At 54.2% G+C, this 19,555-nt stretch overlaps 4 protein-coding genes across 10 annotated transcripts in view; 2 read left to right on the top strand and 2 right to left on the bottom strand.

The window, feature by feature from the left end:
• Window positions 1-323: 323 nt before the first annotated feature.
• Window positions 324-3,745, bottom strand: CUNH1orf35 (chromosome unknown C1orf35 homolog). Of its 2 annotated transcripts, none has more exons than XM_066202013.1 (9): window positions 3,674-3,745; window positions 2,672-2,806; window positions 2,413-2,566; window positions 2,279-2,324; window positions 2,110-2,192; window positions 1,947-2,019; window positions 1,545-1,624; window positions 1,120-1,278; window positions 324-943 (listed from the first exon to the last, which is right to left on the bottom strand). In XM_066202013.1, the coding sequence occupies exons 2-9, from the start codon at window positions 2,763-2,765 to the stop codon at window positions 691-693; spliced, it is 942 nt and encodes a 313-aa protein (XP_066058110.1). In that variant the 5' UTR covers window positions 2,766-2,806; window positions 3,674-3,745; the 3' UTR covers window positions 324-690. The 2 variants fall into 2 exon arrangements, with proteins under 2 accessions (XP_066058110.1, XP_066058102.1); XM_066202005.1 differs by lacking the exon at window positions 3,674-3,745 and adding an exon at window positions 3,425-3,609.
• Window positions 3,746-3,806: 61 nt separating this feature from the next.
• Window positions 3,807-5,350, bottom strand: MRPL55 (mitochondrial ribosomal protein L55). Of its 4 annotated transcripts, none has more exons than XM_066202082.1 (4): window positions 5,314-5,350; window positions 4,649-4,733; window positions 4,360-4,543; window positions 3,807-4,022 (listed from the first exon to the last, which is right to left on the bottom strand). In XM_066202082.1, exons 2-4 carry the CDS (start codon window positions 4,669-4,671, stop codon window positions 3,879-3,881), a joined length of 351 nt encoding a protein of 116 aa, XP_066058179.1. In that variant the 5' UTR covers window positions 4,672-4,733; window positions 5,314-5,350; the 3' UTR covers window positions 3,807-3,878. The 4 variants fall into 4 exon arrangements, with proteins under 4 accessions (XP_066058179.1, XP_066058151.1, XP_066058170.1 ...); XM_066202054.1 differs by having other exon boundaries at window positions 5,261-5,321; XM_066202073.1 differs by lacking the exon at window positions 5,314-5,350 and adding an exon at window positions 5,264-5,312 and having other exon boundaries at window positions 4,649-4,734.
• GUK1 (guanylate kinase 1) lies at window positions 5,344-15,652 on the top strand. Of its 3 annotated transcripts, XM_066202035.1 has the most exons (9): window positions 5,427-5,463; window positions 6,482-6,626; window positions 10,698-10,811; window positions 11,542-11,583; window positions 12,321-12,417; window positions 13,228-13,366; window positions 14,602-14,686; window positions 14,981-15,066; window positions 15,475-15,652. In XM_066202035.1, exons 3-9 carry the CDS (start codon window positions 10,700-10,702, stop codon window positions 15,508-15,510), a joined length of 597 nt encoding a protein of 198 aa, XP_066058132.1. In that variant the 5' UTR covers window positions 5,427-5,463; window positions 6,482-6,626; window positions 10,698-10,699; the 3' UTR covers window positions 15,511-15,652. The 3 variants fall into 3 exon arrangements, with proteins under 3 accessions (XP_066058123.1, XP_066058132.1, XP_066058141.1); XM_066202026.1 differs by lacking the exon at window positions 6,482-6,626 and having other exon boundaries at window positions 5,344-5,463; XM_066202044.1 differs by lacking the exons at window positions 5,427-5,463; window positions 6,482-6,626 and adding an exon at window positions 6,632-6,706.
• Window positions 15,653-18,731: 3,079 nt separating this feature from the next.
• Window positions 18,732-19,555, top strand: part of GJC2 (gap junction protein gamma 2) — a 37,982-nt gene continuing 37,158 nt past the window's right edge. Inside the window, exons 1-2 of the mRNA XM_066201969.1 lie at window positions 18,732-18,833; window positions 19,331-19,410. The gene's annotated coding sequence lies outside the window, so the exon portion shown is untranslated. The remainder of the gene's footprint in view (window positions 18,834-19,330; window positions 19,411-19,555) is intronic.

Here is a 19,555-nt window from a genome sequence, read left to right as displayed (position 1 = left end):
CGTGCTGAGGGTTTAAATCCTGGAGGGGAATGGAGTTTGCTGCTCCCTGGGGTTGTGCATGTGGCCAGGGCAAAAGCCTATGGAAGACACCTGGTCCTATCCACTTTCTCCCCATAAATTGAGGGATTATTTAGGTATCCAAGGCCAGGTTAGACAGGGCTTAGAGCAACCTGACCCAGAGAAAGGTGTCCCTGCACATTGGAACTAGATGAGCTTTAAGCTCCTATCCATGCAGCTGATGAACTTCAGGAATTTTTAAAGAAATTAACTCTTCTTGTACTGGCAAGCACTCAAGGGCAGGGAAAGAAGACAAAACCCCATAATAATAATAATAATAATAATCTCTTCCAAAGTCTCTATACATAAACACGAGGTATCCACAGCATTTTCAGCACCACAGCCAGAACCACCCCAGCACCAGCCCCCACCCACAGCATCCTCCGTGCTCAATCCTGCCTGGATGGATTTTAGGGAGTGAGGAGAAGGGTGCCCAGGCCCTGCTGCCCCCCGCACCCGCTGCTGCTGCCCCTGGGCGGGCAGGGAAGGGGCTCTGCTGGCACCACAACCTCGATGCCCTTCGCCAGACTCCGCCCCGGCACCCGCGGGGCTCCGACATTCTTTAATTTAATCACCTTAAAAAATAAAAATCTCTTGGAAGATCTCCCTGAAACAACCCCCAGCGCTCCTTTCTCAGTCCTCCGAGTCGGTGTCGCGGCGCTGCCGGACCCCGCGGGCCGGCGGGGAGCGGGACCGGCTCCTTTTCCTGCCCTTTCTCCGCGGGGACGGGTGGCGGCCGCGGCCGTCCCTGCTCCGGCTGCGGCGGCGGGCGGGGCTCGGGCCGGACCCGCCGCTGCTGCCCGAGGATTCCGTGTCGTGCCGCCGCCGGCCGCCGTGCCGCGGCGCCTCCGAGGGCGGCTGCTGCTGCGTTTTCCTGCGGTGGTGCCTGCGGGGACAGCGGGGAAAGTGACAGCAGGGATGGTGGGGATGACAACAAGGCGATTCTGCGGGTGAAATAGGGGGTTTTGGAAAGGCAGGAGATGCCAGCCATGACCACGTGGCTCTCTTGAATCCTTCCTCCCGTTTTTTTCCACTGATGATGCCCCATCCCAACCCAGCTACCTCTTATGCTGATCTGGGGAAGAGTCGGAGGATGATGGGGCTGCATCCTTCTTGGAATGCTTGTCCTTGTCCTTCTTCTTTTCCTTCTTATGTTTCTTCTTTTTCTTGTTCTTTTTCTCCTTCTTTTTCTCCTTTTTGGATTTTTTGCTGCTCTCAGGTCTGCAGGGAAGAGGTCAAGCAATGAGAATCCCTGCATTGTGCATCCCTCTGGCTCCCAGAACTCATCCCCATCCCTTTTTTCCAGGCACATCCCACCACATCCCTCCTTTGCCAAAGAGAAGCCCACAGAAGCTTTTGGGGATGATTCAGAGAGATGCAAAACAAGCCCAGTGCCAAGAAGAGCCATGGAAACATTTTGTAAAATATTTCCCACAAAAGCCAGGGCATTTCTGGTGGTTTCCCAACAAAGTGGGAAAAATTCTCACCGTTTCTCCTCCACCTTCTCCTCCTTTTCCTGCTTCTTCTTGGAGCCAGGTATCTCTGGGCTGCTGGAGACTTTCTGGTGCTAGAGTTGGAGAGGGGGAAAAAACACAGAGTGAACCCACAGCTTGTAGTTACAAGACAAAGGGTTTTTCTCCCTTTAAAAATTAAACTTGGAAAAAAAAAATTGCATTTGGGAAAAAATGAGAATTCCCTTAAGAGCTGCTTCTAAATTAAAGCCCCACAAATGAACTCTGTGCCAACAGGACACAGGAAACTCCTGCAGGTCTCTGTGCTACAATACCCAGATGGGTTTTTAAATAAAACATTCCAAGTGTGGGGCACTGCTCTTTGCCTTTTTCCATCTATTTTTGAACCTTCCGGGGACAATGTGACGGGCACCGTACCGTGAAGACCGAGAGCCCCATCTTGGCTGCCTCTTTGTCCTCCTTGGAGAGCAACACCCTGCCAGCGCTGCCACTGCAGAGAGACCACACAGGAAAAGCATAAAAACACTAAAATCAAACAAATCATTCAGAAATTGGTGTGGGATCCTTGCCCTCTCCTTACCTGGAGCTGCCCAAACCCACCACCCGATCCACGTCCTTCTCGTCCCGCTCGGCGCCGTCCCTCTTGCACACTTCAGCCAGGTCCTGTGGACAAGGGGGACAGTGTCCTGTGTGTGTCCCCAAAATCACAGCCGTGGGGACACTGGGGGGACACGCGGTGCCCCTGTTACCTCTTTGCTGAGACCCGTGGGCTGCCTCTTCAAGTTCTTGTAGCCCCTATAAAAACAAGAGCGGGCGATACGTGTGGGGACACACACACACACCTCCCCCGTTTTTTTGGGGTTTTTGTGGGGTGTGAACTCACAGTGCTGCCATCATGGCCTCCTGCTCGGCCAGGCGGACAGCAGCCAGCTCTTCCTCCCGGGATAACGGGGGCCCCGTGTCCTTCTTGCCCTTGGCATACCAGGTCAGGTCCTTGCCCTTCTGCCACCGCCCCACCGGCGCCATCAGGGAGTTCCCTGTAGGGGAACAGTGACCCCCTCCTCCTCATCACCGCACCCCAAAACCGCGGCAGAGGGGACAGGGAGGGTGGGACAGGGGATCTGAGCAGGATCAGCCCTTACCCAGATAATTCTCACGCTGTTTGTCCGTCTTGACATCCTCCCAGTTGAACTGATCCTGGCCGCCCCGGACCCCGCCCCGGGAGGAGCCGAACATGATGCCACACCCGCAGCAGGTTCGGGGGGGATTCTGGTGACCTGCAAAGAGACCAGTCCAGGGTTCACCCACTTCAGATCCTCCACGCAGCTCGGGGAGGGGCTCCTGAAGGTGTAGGGAACCAAATTTGCCCCCCCAGGGGTCAGTGGAGTAACTAAAGGCTTTTGTGGGGTGGAAGGGGGGGTTTATAACCCGGAGGTGGGAGGGGATGCAGGGCTTAGGGAGGGTCCCAGCCTGGGAAGGGGTTGCTGGGTGAGGAGGGGGGTTTAGGGCAGCCTCGAGGGGGTTCATGGCCTTGGGGGGTTCAGAGCCTCAAGCTGGGTTTAGGGCCAGCAGTGGGGCTGTCACAGGCTGGGGGGTTCAGGGTCTGGGAAGGGGCTGCAGAGCAAGGAGGATTCACGGCATGTGGGGAGAGAGTTCAGGACAAGAAGCGGGAAAGTTCTGGGTCTGGGAGGAGGTTGCAGGGTTGATGGAGGGGTTTAATGCCTGCACGGGGGTTCTGGGTTTCAAGGGGAAGGGCTCATGGCCTGGGGGGGTTCAGGGTCTGGATGGGATGAGAGCTGCAAGAAGGGGTCATGCCCTGGGGAGGGCATTACACGGCCTGGAGGAGAGGTTGTACAGCCCGAGAAGAGGCTGCACGGCGGGCGGTGGGACATTACCTAAGGGAGAGTTTCAGGGTCTGGGAAGGGCGTCAGGGCCGGGGGAAGCTGCAGGACCCGGGCGCTGCAAGGCCTGAGGCAGGAGTTTGCCCGTCCCCAAGGTGTGTGAAAGCAGCTCGGGGCGGTTCCCTGCACCCCGGGCCCCTCCGGGTTAGGGAGTGCGAGGACCGAGGGAGTCCAACCCGCGGGGTCACACCCGGAGCCCCCAAATCCACAAATCCCAAAGTCGGCCCCACTCCCCTCACGCACCTCCGGCCGCCGAGCGTGAGCCCGCCCCGCCGCTACCACCGCGGGCACGGCCGGAGGGGGGAACAGACGGGCGGTACCACCGCGCCGCCCAGCGCGGGGGGAGCCCCGCAGAGCCGCACCGCCGACACACGGCTTGTACTTTTAGATATACGTTTATTTATTTATTTATTTATTTATAGGTTTATACATTTCTGCTTTCAGCGCTTCACTTCTTCCAGAACTTCTTGTAGGTGTCCAGGTCGATGCCCTCGAAGGTTTCCTCCTCCTTGGCCTTAGGTTTGCTGGGGAAGTGTCGGCGCAGACGAGCCTTGCGCTCGGCTTCGGGCAGCGTGCTGCTGTCCAGGGGCATCTGGGGACACGGGGATGAGACAGCGGGGACACAGTGTGACTACCCTAGGACACGGCATGAGCTCCATGGACACAGCAGGAGACGCCGGGACATGGTGTGAGGCCCCCCAGGGACAGGCATTAGCTCCCAGGACATGGCGGGAGGTTCTGGGACGTGGTGTGAGACCCTTGGGATGTGGTGTGAGACTCCCGGCAGGCAGGGTGAGCTCCCAGGGACATGGCGTGAGCTCCCAGCACACATCATCACGCCCCGGGACAGAGTGTGAGACCCCAGGGGGACACGGCGTGAGCCCTTGGGACAGCGCAAGAGGCTCCCAGGCCTCTCGCTGTCCCCGTACCATGAGGATCCTCTTGGGCTCGCCGTAGCGCAGGCGGACGGTGGAGCCGTCGGTGTTGACCAGCAGCACGGGGTAGAGGCGGCCGTAGAGCTGCCGGTGCAGGTGGGAGATGGCGGCGCGGTTGGAGTTGCTGCGGACACAGGCCGCGAGCGGCAGCCGGGACGCGGCCTGGAGGCGCAGGGAACTGGGAGAAGGGAGGGAGAAGGGCAGTGTCACCCTGGGGGTGACATGAACTCCGCCAGGCCGCTCCCAGCGCCGTCCTGCTGGGTGACAGGCAGGCCGTGCTCACCTCAGCGCCCGGCTCGCCGCCATCTCAGCCCAGCTGGCAGAGACGGGTCCAGCAAACGGAGCAGGTGACACGGCCTGGGGACACGCTGAGGGCAAGGAAAGGTCCTGGTGTGGCTGTGGGGCGACCCCGCCGTGTCCCCATCACTGTGAAGCTTCCGCATCCCCTCAGCAGCACGGAGCAGCCCCACGACAGCTCCTGCCATGGTTTGGCACCATGATAGCTCCCCCCGCCCCCGCAATGGTTCAGCCCCAAGAATGGTTTCCCCCATTCCCGCAATGGTTTTAGCCCACCACGTCTTCCCCAGCCATGGGTCGCTTCCATGATTAGCTCCCCCCTCTCCCGGTCATGGTTCAACCCACCACCGCCTCACCACGGTTCAGTCCCATAATGCCTCCCCCCACACCCACCTTGGTTCAGCCCTCCCACCTCTCTCCAACCATGGCTCCCGGCGCCCCAGCGTGGCTCGGCCCAACACCGCCCCCCCCCTCCGCCCCACCTATACTGCCTCCTCCGTTCTCCCCCAACTCCCCCCTCCATCACGGCCCTGCCGGTGCTGCGGTGCTGCCCCCCCCACCATCATGGTTCATCCCCACGCGCCCCAGCCGCGCTCACCCTCCCCCCCCGCCCGAGGCGGCGCGTGGTCCGTCCCGCCGCCCCGCACTCACGTGACCGCCCGCTCCCCAGGGCCCCGCCCCCGAGGTGACGTCAGGGCGCGCGGCGGCGGCGGCTCGCGCTCGCGGGGGCTGCCGGGAGCGCCCCCCCCCGGCCCCTCATGATCCTCGGGCGGATGCGCGGGGCGGGCATCGCCCGGGCGGGTGAGCGGGGACGGGGCCCGGGGCTCGCACCCTCACGGGGACCGCGGGCTGAGGGGCACAGCCGGCCACGGCGTGCCGAGACCCTCTCAGAGGCCATGGACGGAGGGGGTGCAACCAGCCCGAGGAGCTCGGTCACTGACAGGGGTCCTCGGCCGAGTGGCCTCAGGGGCGTTCAGCCCCTCACGGAGGGCCTGGAATGAGGGGTCCTGGCCGGCTCCGGGGTCCTCTGCCCCTCACAAGAGCCCTTGGCTGAGGGGGCCCAACCAGCCCTGGAGTGCCGAGCTCCTCACGGGGTTCCTCTGCTGAGAGGTCCCGGGGGTGCTCAGCCCCTCCTGGGGGCCCTGGGCTGAGGAGTCCTGGCTGGCCTTGGGGTGCTCAGCCCCTCGCAAAGGCCTTGGGCTGAGGGGGTCGGGCAGGCCCCAGGATGCTCAGCTGATCACAGCGTCCTGGACTGAGGGCCCTGAGCCCCTCATGGGAGCCGTGAGCTGAGGGGTCCCAGCTGGCCCCAGGCTGCTGAGGGCCTCGTGGTGGTCCCGGGACACTGAGGTGCCGATCTGGGGGTGCTGATCCCCCACAGGACCCCTGCATGAGGGGGCTGACACCCAGCCCCGGGAAAGCTGAGCTCCCCCTGATCTGCTGCGTCCTCCGTGTCCTGTGTTACCCGTGTGGGATGGGTGAGGGGGGTGGGACAGGTCACAGCCCCACAGGGCTGTCCCTGGGCTGGCTTTGTGCCCTTCCCAACATCCGCATCATCACTGAGCTGCTCCAGGGTGGCTCCAAGATGTCCCTGGTTAGATAAGCCAGATAGGGATGCCCTTGGGGAATCAACTGAGGTTTGTGGGGTGTGGTGAGGTAAGAGGGGTTTAGGGATAAGCATCCCTCAGGTATCCTAAAACAAACACCTGCGGGGAAGTGGGTGGTAAAACCACACCTGTGTGAGCTTCGCCTGTGCAGAGGTTTTCCCAGGTGGGTAAACTGGTTTTATCCTACTGGTGGGTTAAACTGGTCTGGTTTACAGGAGGACATGGTCTTGGAATAACTGGCTTGGACCTCCCTGGTTTCTGCAGTGACCTTGAGCAAGTGGTTTGTGTTCTGTCTGCAGCATCACTGCTCCCTGCGAGCTAGGAGTGCAGCCAGTGGAGTGGCTAATTACTGCTTTTTAGGTAATTATTTCCAGGAAAAAGGTGGCTGAGTTCCAGCTCTGAACTGCTGTGCGATGCTCTGCTCCTCACAGAATCACAGGGTGGGTAAAGTTGGAAGGCTGGAACCTCCCTGCTCCTGTGCTGCGGATAATTCCCTGTCTGTCACAGCAGGAGCTCTCTCTTTTTGGAACCTGTCCCAAATCTTAGAAAGGTGGGGGTGGCACCTTTATAACAAACCTGCTAAAAATAGGGGCTGGGATTATAATCCTAATCCGGGAGACCTTTCTCAAGGCTCCAGGGAAACTGTGCTTTAATCTTCTTTCCTTCTTCATAAGGGGGCTTTGCCTTCCCCGTAAAGCCTCTCTGCTAATCAGTTTTAATTTGGTTAACTCTGGTGATGTCTGTCCTTTGCTTCCCTGGTTATGTTGCCACCTACGAGGTGAAATCCAGGGTGAATTTAGCAGCAGGAGCAGACCAGGAACCATTCCTTGCATCCTCCTGTGACCACCTCATCTTTTTGCAGCCCGGGAGGGTTCTGTGTGGCTGTTTGTCCTCAGTCCCAGGTGTGGGAGATAATTAATATTCTCAATTAGCTGGGCTGTTCTCTTGCTGATCAACTCCACAGTGGTTTTGGTGGATTAGGCTGGATGCCAACCCATTTTTTTTTTTTTTTGGGAAACCTTCTGTGCTGGGTGTTTGCAGATTGGCTGCTCTGAAAATGCCAAAATCTGACAAAAGTGGGGGGGAAAAAAACTGAGCTTCTGCCTAAAATAAATCCATCTTTATGACATTCCTGCTGCAGCCAGCTTGGAAATGTCATGCACTGATGCATTCCTGGAACCAAACGGGAGAGAGAAAAAAGCCCCACATCCACCAGATCTGGGGTTTTGGGGGATGGTTTGTTGCTTTAGCTGTGAGTTTTGTGGGGTGGCGTGGGGAGGAGCTGTTTGGCAGGGATGGGGGAGCAGGGAATGAGGGCAGGGATTGCCTTGGGAAGTTTTGGATGCTCCATCCCTGGAAATGTCCAAGGCCAGGTTGGGCACTGGGGCTTGGAGCAGCCTGGGATAGTGGGAGGTGTCCCCATGGCAGGGGTGCAACAAGATGAGCTTTAAGGTCACTTCCAACCAAACCTTTCTGGAATTCTGTGAAATTCCCGGTTCCTTTCCACAGATTCCACAGAATCTTTCCTCCTGTGAGGGCCCAGCCCCATCCTCTGGGAGTGGAAATGGCTTTTGTTCCCTGTCAGTTTTCCCCTGCAGATCCCCAGCAGGAGAAGGGATTCACGAGGGAGGCAGGAGGAAACACCTGCAAGTTTTCAGGTTTATTTTTAGCCCTTTTGAGAGAAGTGAGACGTGACCACAACCCAGGTGTCTTTTCTCTGAGTTATGAGTATTTGGGGGAAAGAAAAGGGAGTAGAGTGAAGGAGAGGGTCCTGCTGTGGAAGTGGTTTGGATCTGTGAGCAGGAGAAATTTTCTGGTTGTGGACCTGAGGTGAAGCTGTGTGGATTTGGTCCAAAGGAAGAGGAATGTTCCTGCAGAAGGAAAGTGCCTGGGAGTGTTCCAGCTTGGATGGAGCAGCCTGTTCTAGTGGAAATTGTCCTTGCTGGTGGCAGAGGTTTGGAGTTAGATGGTCTGGAAGGTCCCTCCCAACACAAACCATTCCAGGATCCTACACAGACACAATCCCTGTGCCTTCTGTGACTGCAGGGACAGGGACAGCTTTGCTGTTTCCCATAATCCCAGCCCAGCAGGGGCTGGAGCCCCTCAGCTTTTTGGGGCTGTTGGATGCAGCTTTTCCAGCCAGGAGAGCAGCGAGTGGAGGAGGCACCTCCAGGGGAGATTAAAGCTCAGCAGGATTGTTCTCATTGGCGGCTCATTAATTAAGGCTTTAGGAGCTCACAAATAGCCCGGCTCTGTCCCCGGGAGCCTGTGCTGCTGCCAGGGGCTGCACTGCTTTCCTGGGCTGGAAGGGAGCACAGGGGAAAGGTAAGGATGTGTTGGAGCCTGTTCCCAGCCCATTCCTCTGCTCCCTTCCCCAGTTTGTCTGGGCTTGGATGGAACGATTTCGGAAGGGATTTGGGGCAGCTTTCGATTTCTGCTGCTGTTCGCTGTGGAGCAGGTGCAATTTTGAGGGAGAAGAGAGGGGGAAAGCTCTTTTCCTTCTGGCTGGGATCTGGGACTGGGATTTGTGCATCCAGCACAGTTCCAGGAATGGAATCTGGAATACCTGGAAATCTCCTGCTGGCATCCCAGTGTCACTTGTGGGGTTTTTGGGGTGCTTATGGGAGCTGGTGTGTGATGGAGGAGCATTGTTTGGGGGCAGATGTGAAGCACATCAGGGTGGCTGAAGGGGATGAATTTGTGTGGAGAGGTTTGGTTTTTTTCCAAGGAATGCTTAGGGCTCACCTGATGGAATTATGTGGGAGAGAAGAACTGAGGGACATGAGAGAGGGAAATGTTTTGGATAACTCCTCAGGGACTGCTCTGCTCCCTTGCTGCAAGCACCGAATAGCATTTCCCTGGTGCTTTCTTCTGGTATTGAACATTCAGGCAAAACCTGAGTTTTTTGGAAATTACACAAGTTTAAGGACCAAGGGAATGCTCGGAAGGTCCCCAAAGGACTTTCTAGAGTTTGTTCAGCCCTCTGTCTTTGGGATGATGGATCCTAATCCAGCATTGGTCCTCCCAAGATTTCCTCTGTTCCATCCCTGAGGCTGCAGCGCACTGGGGGCACCAAGCAGGAAAAAAAAAGAAGGAATAAAAGAATTTCCTTACGGACGATTACTGACCACGGGTGTTTTCCCCGCCCGCCTTGCCGCTGTTGACGCCTCCTTATCCTTTTGTGCTTTAACATCCCGTCCCTTTGGCGCAGCCTGGGATGAACCGCGGTCAGACAAGTGACATCCTCAGGGAGCGGAAGGAAAAGTTGTGTAATTAATTCCCCGGCTGTCGAGCTGCCCGAGGGAGGAGGGATTTAGGGCCGAGGAGGCGTCCCGCTCACGCAGGCGGGGTCAGGGAGAGGGAGCCCGGCGGGATTAGCCCGCGGCCGCTCTGGTGAGACAGCATTTGGCTTAAGGCTGTTTGAAAAGTGATGTGTGAGGTCAGGGTGACATTGCTGTGAGCTAATTTAAAATGGAAAGGCATTATCTGCCTCTTGGCTGGTGGATCCCCAGGCCACACCCAGCCCAGGAGGAGAAAAAAAAAAAGATTTTCCGGGGATTTTACTGCTTGCTGTGAAAGGGCCTGGTTTTAAATTGGAAGAATTTGTTTGGTTTGTCTCACTCTCACCATCACTTCTGGCCTGGAAGCTGCTGATGGATGAGGGTCCCCAGTGGTACCCCCTGCACCTTCACACAGCATTTCTTCTTTACCCGTGAGGATAGTTGACCTTTCTTCCTCTCCAGAGACACAGGAACATGAAAACACTTTATCTTTCTGGCTGAAGAAACAACTGCAGCAAGTTCTGTGTGCCCTCAGGCTGCTTTTTTTCTGACTGATCTCTGGGATCTCTTTCTTCCTTGCCATGAAACACCTGCAGATGGAGTTGGTGCTTCAGGAAATACAGGAATAAACCCCTGAGCATGTTCCTGGCAGTGATTGCACCTGAGTTCAGATGCTGTTGCGAGGGTTTGGGGGCTGGTGATGCAAAATCTGATCTGCAAACTGTCCTTGAAGCTTTTTTTCTCTCTGTGAGAGGGAAAGGGCTGGGACTGTACCTCTGCCCCATGATCCCAAATGCCACCAGGATTTTGTTCCTTTTAGAGAGAGTTTTCTTTAGGATTTTGGCCCCAGTGAGACCCAGCTGCGATGGAAAACAGCTGCCTTGACTGATCCCAGTTTAGTGGCAGCAAAATCCCAGTTTCCTCCTCCTTTGAGTTACATCCTATGAGTTTAACCTCGGTCTATTGAGAAGTATTTCTGCACTCCCAGTACTTCTTATCAGCTCTAGGCTTGGGATTTTGCATCATTTCAGATTTTCCTGCAGAAATTTGCACCCAAGGGTAAAGGATTGATGCAGTTTGGAGGGGCTGAGCACTGCTGGGAATTCCCATGGGTGTTTCTGACCGGACGCATTTTCCTATCTCTCCCCAGTCATGCAGGGACCAAGGCCTGTGGTTCTGAGTGGCCCATCAGGTGCAGGGAAAAGCACTTTGTTAAAGAAGCTGCTCAAAGATTATGAGAATGTCTTCGGCTTCAGCGTCTCCCGTGAGTATCCAGGGCTGGGCTGGGCTGGGGAGGAGCTCAGAGGTGCCAGCTCAGAGTTACCTTTATTTATACCCCAAACTGTGGTTTTTCATGGTTTGGCTGTGTCCCACTCTGTCTGTGGGCTCTTGGGGGTGTTTAAATAGTTCAGGGCACCTTTTACTCCTGGCAAGTCTAGGATTGGTCTGGAGTAGCGCCTTTCCAGGTCTGGTGACTCCCCATATCTCTAAACACAACTCAGAGGAAACAAGAACCTTCTGAGTGATTCTTGACTCTGAAAGTAACAAAATCGCCCCACATTTCTGCTTCAAAAGCCATTTGATTTTTCCTTGGAGCTTTGTAAGGTGTTTTTAGGTCCATTACCAAAATGTATTTTATTGTCCCAACACTTTGCATACTGCACGTAAAATCTGTGCTTTGAGATCTGAATTTACTCCACCGTGAAAGAACAAATACTGGATGTTTAAAAATTTGATGATATGGGAGGAGAAAAAAAACCTTAAAATTATCTATTGTGTGAGTGTCCATCATCCTGTGCTCCTGATTCAACTGAATCTCTCATCTCACTCCAAACTAAACCTTTTTTTTCCCACATTGCCTCTTGGTAGAGATTCTTTTCCTAGAAGTCCATGTGCCACTTAGACCTTGGCATTTCTTTGATCCTGCAACACCTGTGGGTGATGTACAGAATTTAAAGGGCTGTTTTTTCTTTTCTTTTTTTTTTTCCCTGCAGATACCACAAGGCAGCCAAGACCTGGAGAAGTGAATGGCAAAGGTGAGCCTGTTGCAGTCAGGTCTGTCTCACTGGACTCTCCAAATAATTCAGGTTTTCAAAGCAGGGCTCTCATTTTAGGTGCTATGCTCTGAACTTGGGTGTTGGGTGATTTGATTTTCCAAAGTTCCAGGTAGTCCTGGGGAGATATCTCCAACGGCCACTGCTTTGGGAAGTGCAGCTGCCGAATGAGATGGTTTTAGCTGTATTAATAGCTTGTGCCCAGCTGTTTTCTCATGTATTTGCATATTTAAGAAACAATCAAATGAGGTTTATTCCCAATTTCCAATGGCAGTTTTTCCCTCTGAAGTGAAAGGAAGGAATTTCAACGGAAGATAAGGAAATATTCCTTTTTAGTTAGTTTGGTTTTGATGTTCCCTTTTATCTCCTTCTCTCTCATCCCATTCTGGTCTTTAATTAGAAATCCTTTCAAATGGAATAATGTCTCCCACACCTGCGGGCAAGAGAGGAGAAATTCCCACTGCACCAGACATGGGAAAAGATGTGAAAAATGGGGTAGAGCAGCATTTTTGGCCACACAGAAAACTCCAGAATGTTTTGAGCAGGTGTTTGGACAGCTGGTGTGGAAGTAGGCAGTGAATCTCTGCAGTCTGCCAGCATTGTTTAAAGCAGATTTTAAGTGTCTTCTCCCCCAAAACCCCATGGGTATCATTTTCACCGTGAACTTTACCTTCAAAACGTTAAATTTCTGTCCATTTTTCCCGTTTTCCCTTCTCCAGATTATCACTTTGTGACCAGAGAGGAAATGCAGAAAGAAATCGACGCTGGTGAATTCATCGAGCACGCAGAGTTCTCCGGGAATATGTACGGGACAAGGTAGGTCAGGTGTCCCTGCCTGTGCCACAGGGGCTGGGATTAGATGGTCCTGAAGATCCTTTTCAATCCAAACTGTCCTGGGATTCTAGAAAATAAATACAGAATCTCTCCAAGCCCCTGAGGATGTTCCTGCTCAGATGTGGGATAAAATAGAGAGTCCCTCATGCTCAGCAGAACAGTTGGAGTTCTCGCCAATCCTTTCTGCTCCCTAAGTCTCATCAATGAATAATAAATGATTAAAAAGCTTGAGGTAATTCCCCATGTTGGGGAAGAGAAATTGTCTTTGCAGCATGTAAAAGCCACCACTTGAAAAATTAAGTGGAGGATTAAGTGACCCAGATGGAGCATCCATGTCCATCCAGCATCCTTCAGGAGAGTGTCTGGGGTCAGTAGATCTCTGGAGAAAGGGAGTTCTCAGTCTTTTGCTCTTTGGTGAAGGTTGTTCCCATGTTTGTCACAGAATCCCAGGATGGTTTGGGTTGGAAGACACCTAAGAGATTATCGAGTTCAACCTCCTGCCATGAGCAGGGAACTTCCCTCTAGGTGGTGAAGTGGGATAGTCACACATGATCCATTCCCACACCTTCCAGCATGGCTTTGCCAGCCTCTCTAGTAGGAGACAGCAGCTCCCTGCTCCACCCAGAGCAGTGACACTTGGAGAAACTCTTCTATCACGAGCAGAGCAGGCTCTGTCCTCTCCTGCCACAGTCTGGGCACAGGGGAGCCCTGCGAGGTTCCCCCGCTGCTGGAGGGGGACACCCCAAACTCCCTTGGCCTCTCTGACCCCTTCCCTGTGTGCTGTGCCCACAGTAAAGGAGCTGTGCAGGCCGTGCAGGCCCAGAACCAGATCTGTGTCCTCGACATCGACATCCAGGGCGTGAAGAACATCAAGAAGACGGAGCTGAACCCCATCTACATCTCGGTGCAGCCGCCGTCCATTGAGATCCTGGTGAGCGCCCGCCTTGCTTTGCCCGTAGCAGTTAGAGGTAATCAGCTCTGCAGCCATGGGGCTCCCTCTTCCCTCGGGGCTCCTCAGGGCCCTGCACTGCCTGGGGAGGACATTCCCATATCTCACAAGGATGGTCAGGGGCTTGGAACACAAGTCAGGAGCGGCTGAGGGAGCTGGGGGTGTTTATCCTGGAGAAAAGGAGACTCAGAGGTGACCTTATCACTCTCCACAACTCCCTGAAAGATGGCTGTGCTCAGGTGGGGGTTGGTCTCTTTCTCCAGGCAGTAACTGACAGAACGAGAGGACACGGTCTCATGCTGAGCCAAAGGAAATACAGTTTGGATATTAGGAAAGAGTTTTTCACAGAAAGGATGATAAAGTACTGGAATTGTTTATGCAGCGAGGTGATGGAGTCACGATCCCTAGATGTGTTTTAACAAAGACTGGATGTGGCACTTAGTGCCAGGGTTTATTTGAGGTGTCAAGGCTGGGTTGGACTCGATGATCTTGGAGGTCTCTTCCAACCCAGTGATTCTGTGTGTGTGATCTCTGCCCAGCCCAGCTTTCCAGACTCTGGCTCTCAGGGATGCATCTTCCTGTGCTTTGTTTTCTGAGTCCTTCCTCATATGCTTCCCACACCTTGATTATGGACTCCACTGTGGCATGGCCAGTCTTGAAATGCATTAATTGTGCTTCATGCTGTGCTGAGATTTGCCTCCACAGTTAAAATTAAACCCAGGGAGGCTGGTTCTGTGCAGCAGCTTAAATTCTGTGCCCCTCTGGTCTTACCCTAAGTGATTGCAGTGACTCTTGCAGAAGTGGAATCAGTGTCATGGTTCAGAGAGGGCTGAGGACACATGAGGACAACTCCTGACTCTCCCCTCTTGCTCTCAGTACATCAAGGCAGGTTCTGTTTCTCGTTGAGTTTGTGGAGGAGGAAGCCAGCAGCACCAGATGCCAGAGCCCAGCAGAGAGATCTCATTTCCAGCAGTACCTGGAAAAATAAATAAATGAGAGGGAGGTGAAAGAAACCTGGGACCCTGAACTCTAGGTAGGAGATCCCAAGCCCAGTTTGGCCACTGGTTTGCACTGGGCTGTGAGTGAGGCCCCTCACCCTTTGCAGGGTGTTCTCACGTGCCCGTGGTCACAGACAACACCAGCCTGAGGGTGGGGGTGGATTCTGCCTGCAGATTCCAGAACACTCATTTCTCCCCTGTCTTTGTCCCTGGGTTTAGGAGAAACGACTACGGGACCGAAAGACTGAGACAGAGGAGAGTTTACAGAAGCGTTTGACTGCAGCCCGTGTGGACCTGGAGCTCAGTGAGTGCTTGGAGTGTGGTGTGTGCTGGGTGATTTGGGAGCTGCTTTTTGTGGGAACATCTGATTTGTGCTCTCCAGCAGTGCTGGCAGGGCTTGCCAAGAGCTGAGTTGGGTCACTGCTGCATTTCCCACTGCAGATCCTTGGGGGTGGTTGGCAGAGCAGTTCATTAGCAGCAGCTGAAATAATAATAATCATGCTGAAAAATAATATTAAATGCCACGGGACTTTGCGCACGAGAACTGACACAGGGAAGAAAAATTCTCCTCTAACTTTGTCCTCATCTCCTTTCCCAGGTAAAGAGCCTGGGCTGTTTGACCTGGTCATCATTAATGATGATTTAGAAAAGGCCTATTCCAAATTGAAGGAGGTGCTGCTGGAGGTGAGTCCTTGGGGATTTTTTCTGTCTCATTCCTGGGCCAGGCAGGTGAGGGTTTGTTCTCAGGCAGCCACAGAAATGTCAGCTCATCCCACACTCTGCTTTGAGCTGCTGAGGGACAGATTGAGTGCAAGCGATGATGGATCAGTGGCCTTAGAGTGGGAAATAAATCCAGCACAATCCTGAGCTGGGGCAAAATAAACATTGTTCCCTGGGTAGGAGAGAAGGGGATTCCTATTTCTGAAGCTTCCAAGTCAAACCTTGCCTTGTCCCTAAAGCTGAACTCAGGGCTTGGTCCTGTGATGTTGTGGATCTGAGTTGTTGGTCACTCCTGGTCTCCTAAGCTGTGTAACCAAGAGTTACTTCCCAAAGAGTGGCAGATTCTCAGTCTCTTCCGTGATCTCCTTGCAGGAAATCAAGAAGACCGAAGAATCCAGGAAGTCCTGAGCTGACCCTGCTTGGGCGTTTCAATTTTGCACATCATTCCCGAAGCATGTCACACTGTTTTATTCCAAAAGACATTCCCTGTAGGCTGCTCCTGCCCCCAACTTACTCTAGGATGTTTATATTAAAAGGAAAGAAAAGGAAACCTGGTCATGCTTGTGTTTCTGTTTGCTGCATGCTCAGTATGTGCTCCCCCAGGTTTGTACCTCTGGATTCTTTGGGAGCTTCTTTGAAGGCAGCAATAAATCCCTTTTCCTAGGGGGAATCCACTGCATCCAGGAACTGCTGCTTGTACAGGTCTCTGTTCTGAGACCTGGAGAGCTTTGCGCTTCATTTCCCAAGTTTTCTTTAGCCTTAGCATTGATGTTTCCATGAAACTTCCAAGCCCTTTGGTCCCTCCAGCAGGCCATATCCTGAGTGTCCTTGGGTTTGGTTTCTCACACTGTGAAAACTGGGGGGACAAGCAGGAGGGCTGGGAATGTTCACCTGGAGAAGAGAAAGCTCCAGGGAGAGCTCAGAGCCCTTGAAGGGGCTCCAGGAGAACTGGAGAGGGACTGGGGACAAGGGATGGTGGGACAGGACACAGGGAATGGCTTCCCACTGCCAGAGGGCAGGGATGGATGGGATATTGGGGAGGAATTCCTGGCTGTGAGGGTGAAGAGACCCCAGAGAGGCTGTGGCTGCCCCTGGATCCCTGGAAGTGTCCAAGGTCAGGTTGGACAGGGCTTGGAGGACCCTGAGAGAGAGGGAAATGCCCCTGCCCATGGCAGGGGACTGGAACAACATGGGCTTTAAGATCCCTTCCAACCCAAACCCCTCTGGGATTCCAGTCCATGGAATGTCCAGTCTGTCTGAGCTCCCATCCCACAGGTGGGGTCTTCAGCTGCTTTCCCCCAAACCACACAGCCCCAGAGAGCTGGGCCTTGCACTGCCAGGCTGGGGTATTTCCTCACCCAAACCACATCTTACCAGAGCAGGTTTGTGCCTAAACAACTCCCATTTTTGGGTTTCATCCTCTTCACATCCCATCCCTCCAGTTTATCCTGCTGCTCTGCAGTACCTCTTGGTCCGGGTCATCTCCTGGCTTCCACACTCCACTTTATGGAGACAACAAGCAGAAACCCCCCTTGAGCTGCCTTTTTAGTACCTTGCATTCACAGCCATGATTTGATGATTATTTTGATCATTTACCTTTTTTTGGACTGGTTTGATACATCTTTCCTAGATTTCCTAGAAAATATCACTTCCCGTTGTGGGTTTCCCGCTGCTTGGTTCTGGAATTGGGCAAACAAGCAGGAAAAATCCCGTATGGATTCGTGGTGTGAACCACTGTGTCCGGGCTCTTCCTGCGCCATCAAGTGACAGGCTCGGATCATTTTTCCTTCCGAATCGTGGGAATTTGTTACAATTTGACGGACGCGTTTGCAGTGGGAAAAGGTCTCCTCTAGATGGCAGGAACGGCAGCGGGAACGCGCCGGAGCAGCAGAGCGGGAGGTGCAGGACACGGCGCTCGCCTCAGCCCGCGGCTCTGCGGCCACCGCGTGGCACCTGCGGGGCTGTCACCAGATGGAAGCGCCCGGCTGCTCCCTGCGGATCCCTCCTGCCAGCGCCCCCGGCCCGGCCTCGGCTCATCCCTGTGGGACAGGTGAGTGCCCCCGGGAACGGCGGCGATGCTCCGGCCGCCTGGCAGCTCTTGGGAAACGGGGAAAAAACAAATCCTTTGGATCGTTTGTGTCCCTCTTTCCCTGGTGAAGGGGAGGGAGAGGGGAGTCCCAAATGTCCCAGGCTGGTGGGGTGCCCTGCCGGAGCTGCCGTGTGTGACGGAGCTGACGGAGAACGCCTGGAAAGCCGGCACTGACGAGGTGACGGGATGGCCATCGGGATGGCGATGGGAAGCACAGGGAGCAGGAGTGGGTGGTGGAGTCAGGCTGCTCCCCGGGCTCTGGAGCATCTCCAGGGAGTAATTTTGGGTGCTGTCAGCTGTGCCCCTCTCCAGGGTTGTATTTTAGAGGGGCCGTGCCGTGCATCGAATCCCAAAACTGAGCGGGTGAAGGCACTTGCTGAAGTTTAATTCCTGCACCCTCAAAAATGGGATGTCTGCTTTGTTAATTGCATTTGCAGCCATAAATCCTTTTCTGGATCTGTGGGTTTGCTACTGGCTCATTGGGGTATCCCATCCCCACATCCCTGGGGAAGGCAAGGACCACGCTGAGCATGGCAGGTGTCAAATGCTGGGTTCTCCACAACTGCAAAAGATCTGCTCCCAGTGCTCCATGTGGGGCTGGGATTGAGGGATCAGACTGGGAAAGTGAGGATACAGGAGCCTTCCAGCCCAGGGGTTGTCTGTGATTAAAGATGGTCCTCCTGGAGGACCGTTTTCCCACCTCAGTCTTCCAGGCAGGAAGGTGCTGTTCCCATCTCAGGGTACACCCAGGTAAAGGAGCAGGCCTGCTCCTGGGTTGCTTCCAGAAATGTCAGAAATAGGGATTTTATGTAACTATATATTCACTGTTCCGTCAGATTGAGATAAATTTGGACAGACTTCAGCTTTTTTCAGCTGAGATGCTTTGCGAAATGTGGCAGTACCTACATCCCTGCAGGAAGAGGATGCTGAGGGAGGAAGAGGAGTGCAGGGGACAGTAAAAACTGGGAAAAAACCTGCCCTGGGAGCTCTCCTGTCTGAGGCTGAGGATATTCTGGAGCCAATGCCAAAAAAAGATAACAACACCCTGTAGCACTTTTGCTTCAAAGCTGTTGCTTTGCAGTCATTGCATTGTGTTTTGCTGAATCCAGGCTGACATGCTGGTTTTGAGGCAGGAGCTGATTATTTTCCCCCCATTTCTCAATTTTCCTGCCTACCCGAGATCTTTGGCAATAAAAATACTCCTTTCAAGGAGTGAATGTGAGGTTTGTACTCCGAGGTCACCTCTGCTCTCACCCTGCCTGGGAAGGATGTTGTGCAGTTCCCAAAGCCCAAATCATCCAAGAAAGGCTGGAGCCACACTCCAGGACACCTCGAAGCAGCCAACATTAGCCCAAAGCCCATTTCCCCCCATCCTGATGAGCCCACGGTCCAGAGACTTGTCCTTGCCGTGCTTTTCCTTGGCATCTCAGCGCCGTTGGAGCCAGCTCTGATTTTCAGCCTTCCTTCCATGCCACTGCAGAAAGGCACCGCGGGGCAGAGCCAGCCTGGGAAATAATTGGGCAGCCGGCGTAGAAAATGAGCAATGAGGGGAAGAAGGAGCAGGAATAACCCTGATTTTCCCGCTTGTCCGTCAGGGTCCAGCTCGCGTTTCCCACGGCGGCGCAGGGATTGAGCATCCCAGGTACAGAAGTGGGAGGGGATTTGCTCGTGTCGGGGCACAGGGAGGGTGTGTCATGGGTGTCCTGAGTGCTGCCACAAGTTATCTAGTGAGGGAAAACTCCTGGGATCTTTTGGAGAGGCTGTTCAATGGGGCAGGCAACTAATTCCTGCCTTTTTTTTTTTTTTTTGCAAAGACAGCTTTCCTGCTCTATCCATGATGGAAATATCTTCTAGGAAATCCTCCAACAGTCTGTATGGCTGCAAACAGGAGAGCAGGGGAATTGGGGGTCTCATCCTCATCCCTCCACAGTGGAGCCACCTGCCGTGTTCGCCAGGGTGCAAACACCTCTGGCAGCTCCCAGCTGCTCCAAAATGGATAAAGTGGGACAGAGGGAGGTGGGCTTGGGATGGATTTCCTCAGCCATGTGATTCCTGGGCTTTTTTTCAGGGGGGTGCAGCTGGGCTGGGTGGTGTGATCCATGCCAGGGATATCCTGATGTCCCTTGTGCTGTCCCACAGGACAGGGAGGTGACCACCACGCTCCAGCTGCTGCCACCTCACGCTGAGACACCGACCAGCACCACCAACACCGACCACAGGTAGGTCCTGTTCTCCCACACCAGCCAATCGCCCTCCCTGGGATAACTGATCCAGCTGGGACTCAAATGGATCCGTGCCAGCATCCCTTGGCCAAAGCATTGCTCCTCCAGGGCTTTTCTCTGCCTGTGCTGCTGCTGGAAAGGA

Source organism: Chamaea fasciata, unplaced genomic scaffold, assembly GCF_029207755.1.
Source record: "Chamaea fasciata isolate MVZ Bird 193981 ecotype frontalis unplaced genomic scaffold, bChaFas1.0.hap1 SCAF_1, whole genome shotgun sequence".
Classification (NCBI taxonomy): Eukaryota; Metazoa; Chordata; class Aves; order Passeriformes; family Sylviidae; genus Chamaea; species Chamaea fasciata.
The sequence above is the reverse complement of the archived record's forward strand: the minus strand, read 5'-3'. Positions and strand labels throughout refer to the sequence as shown.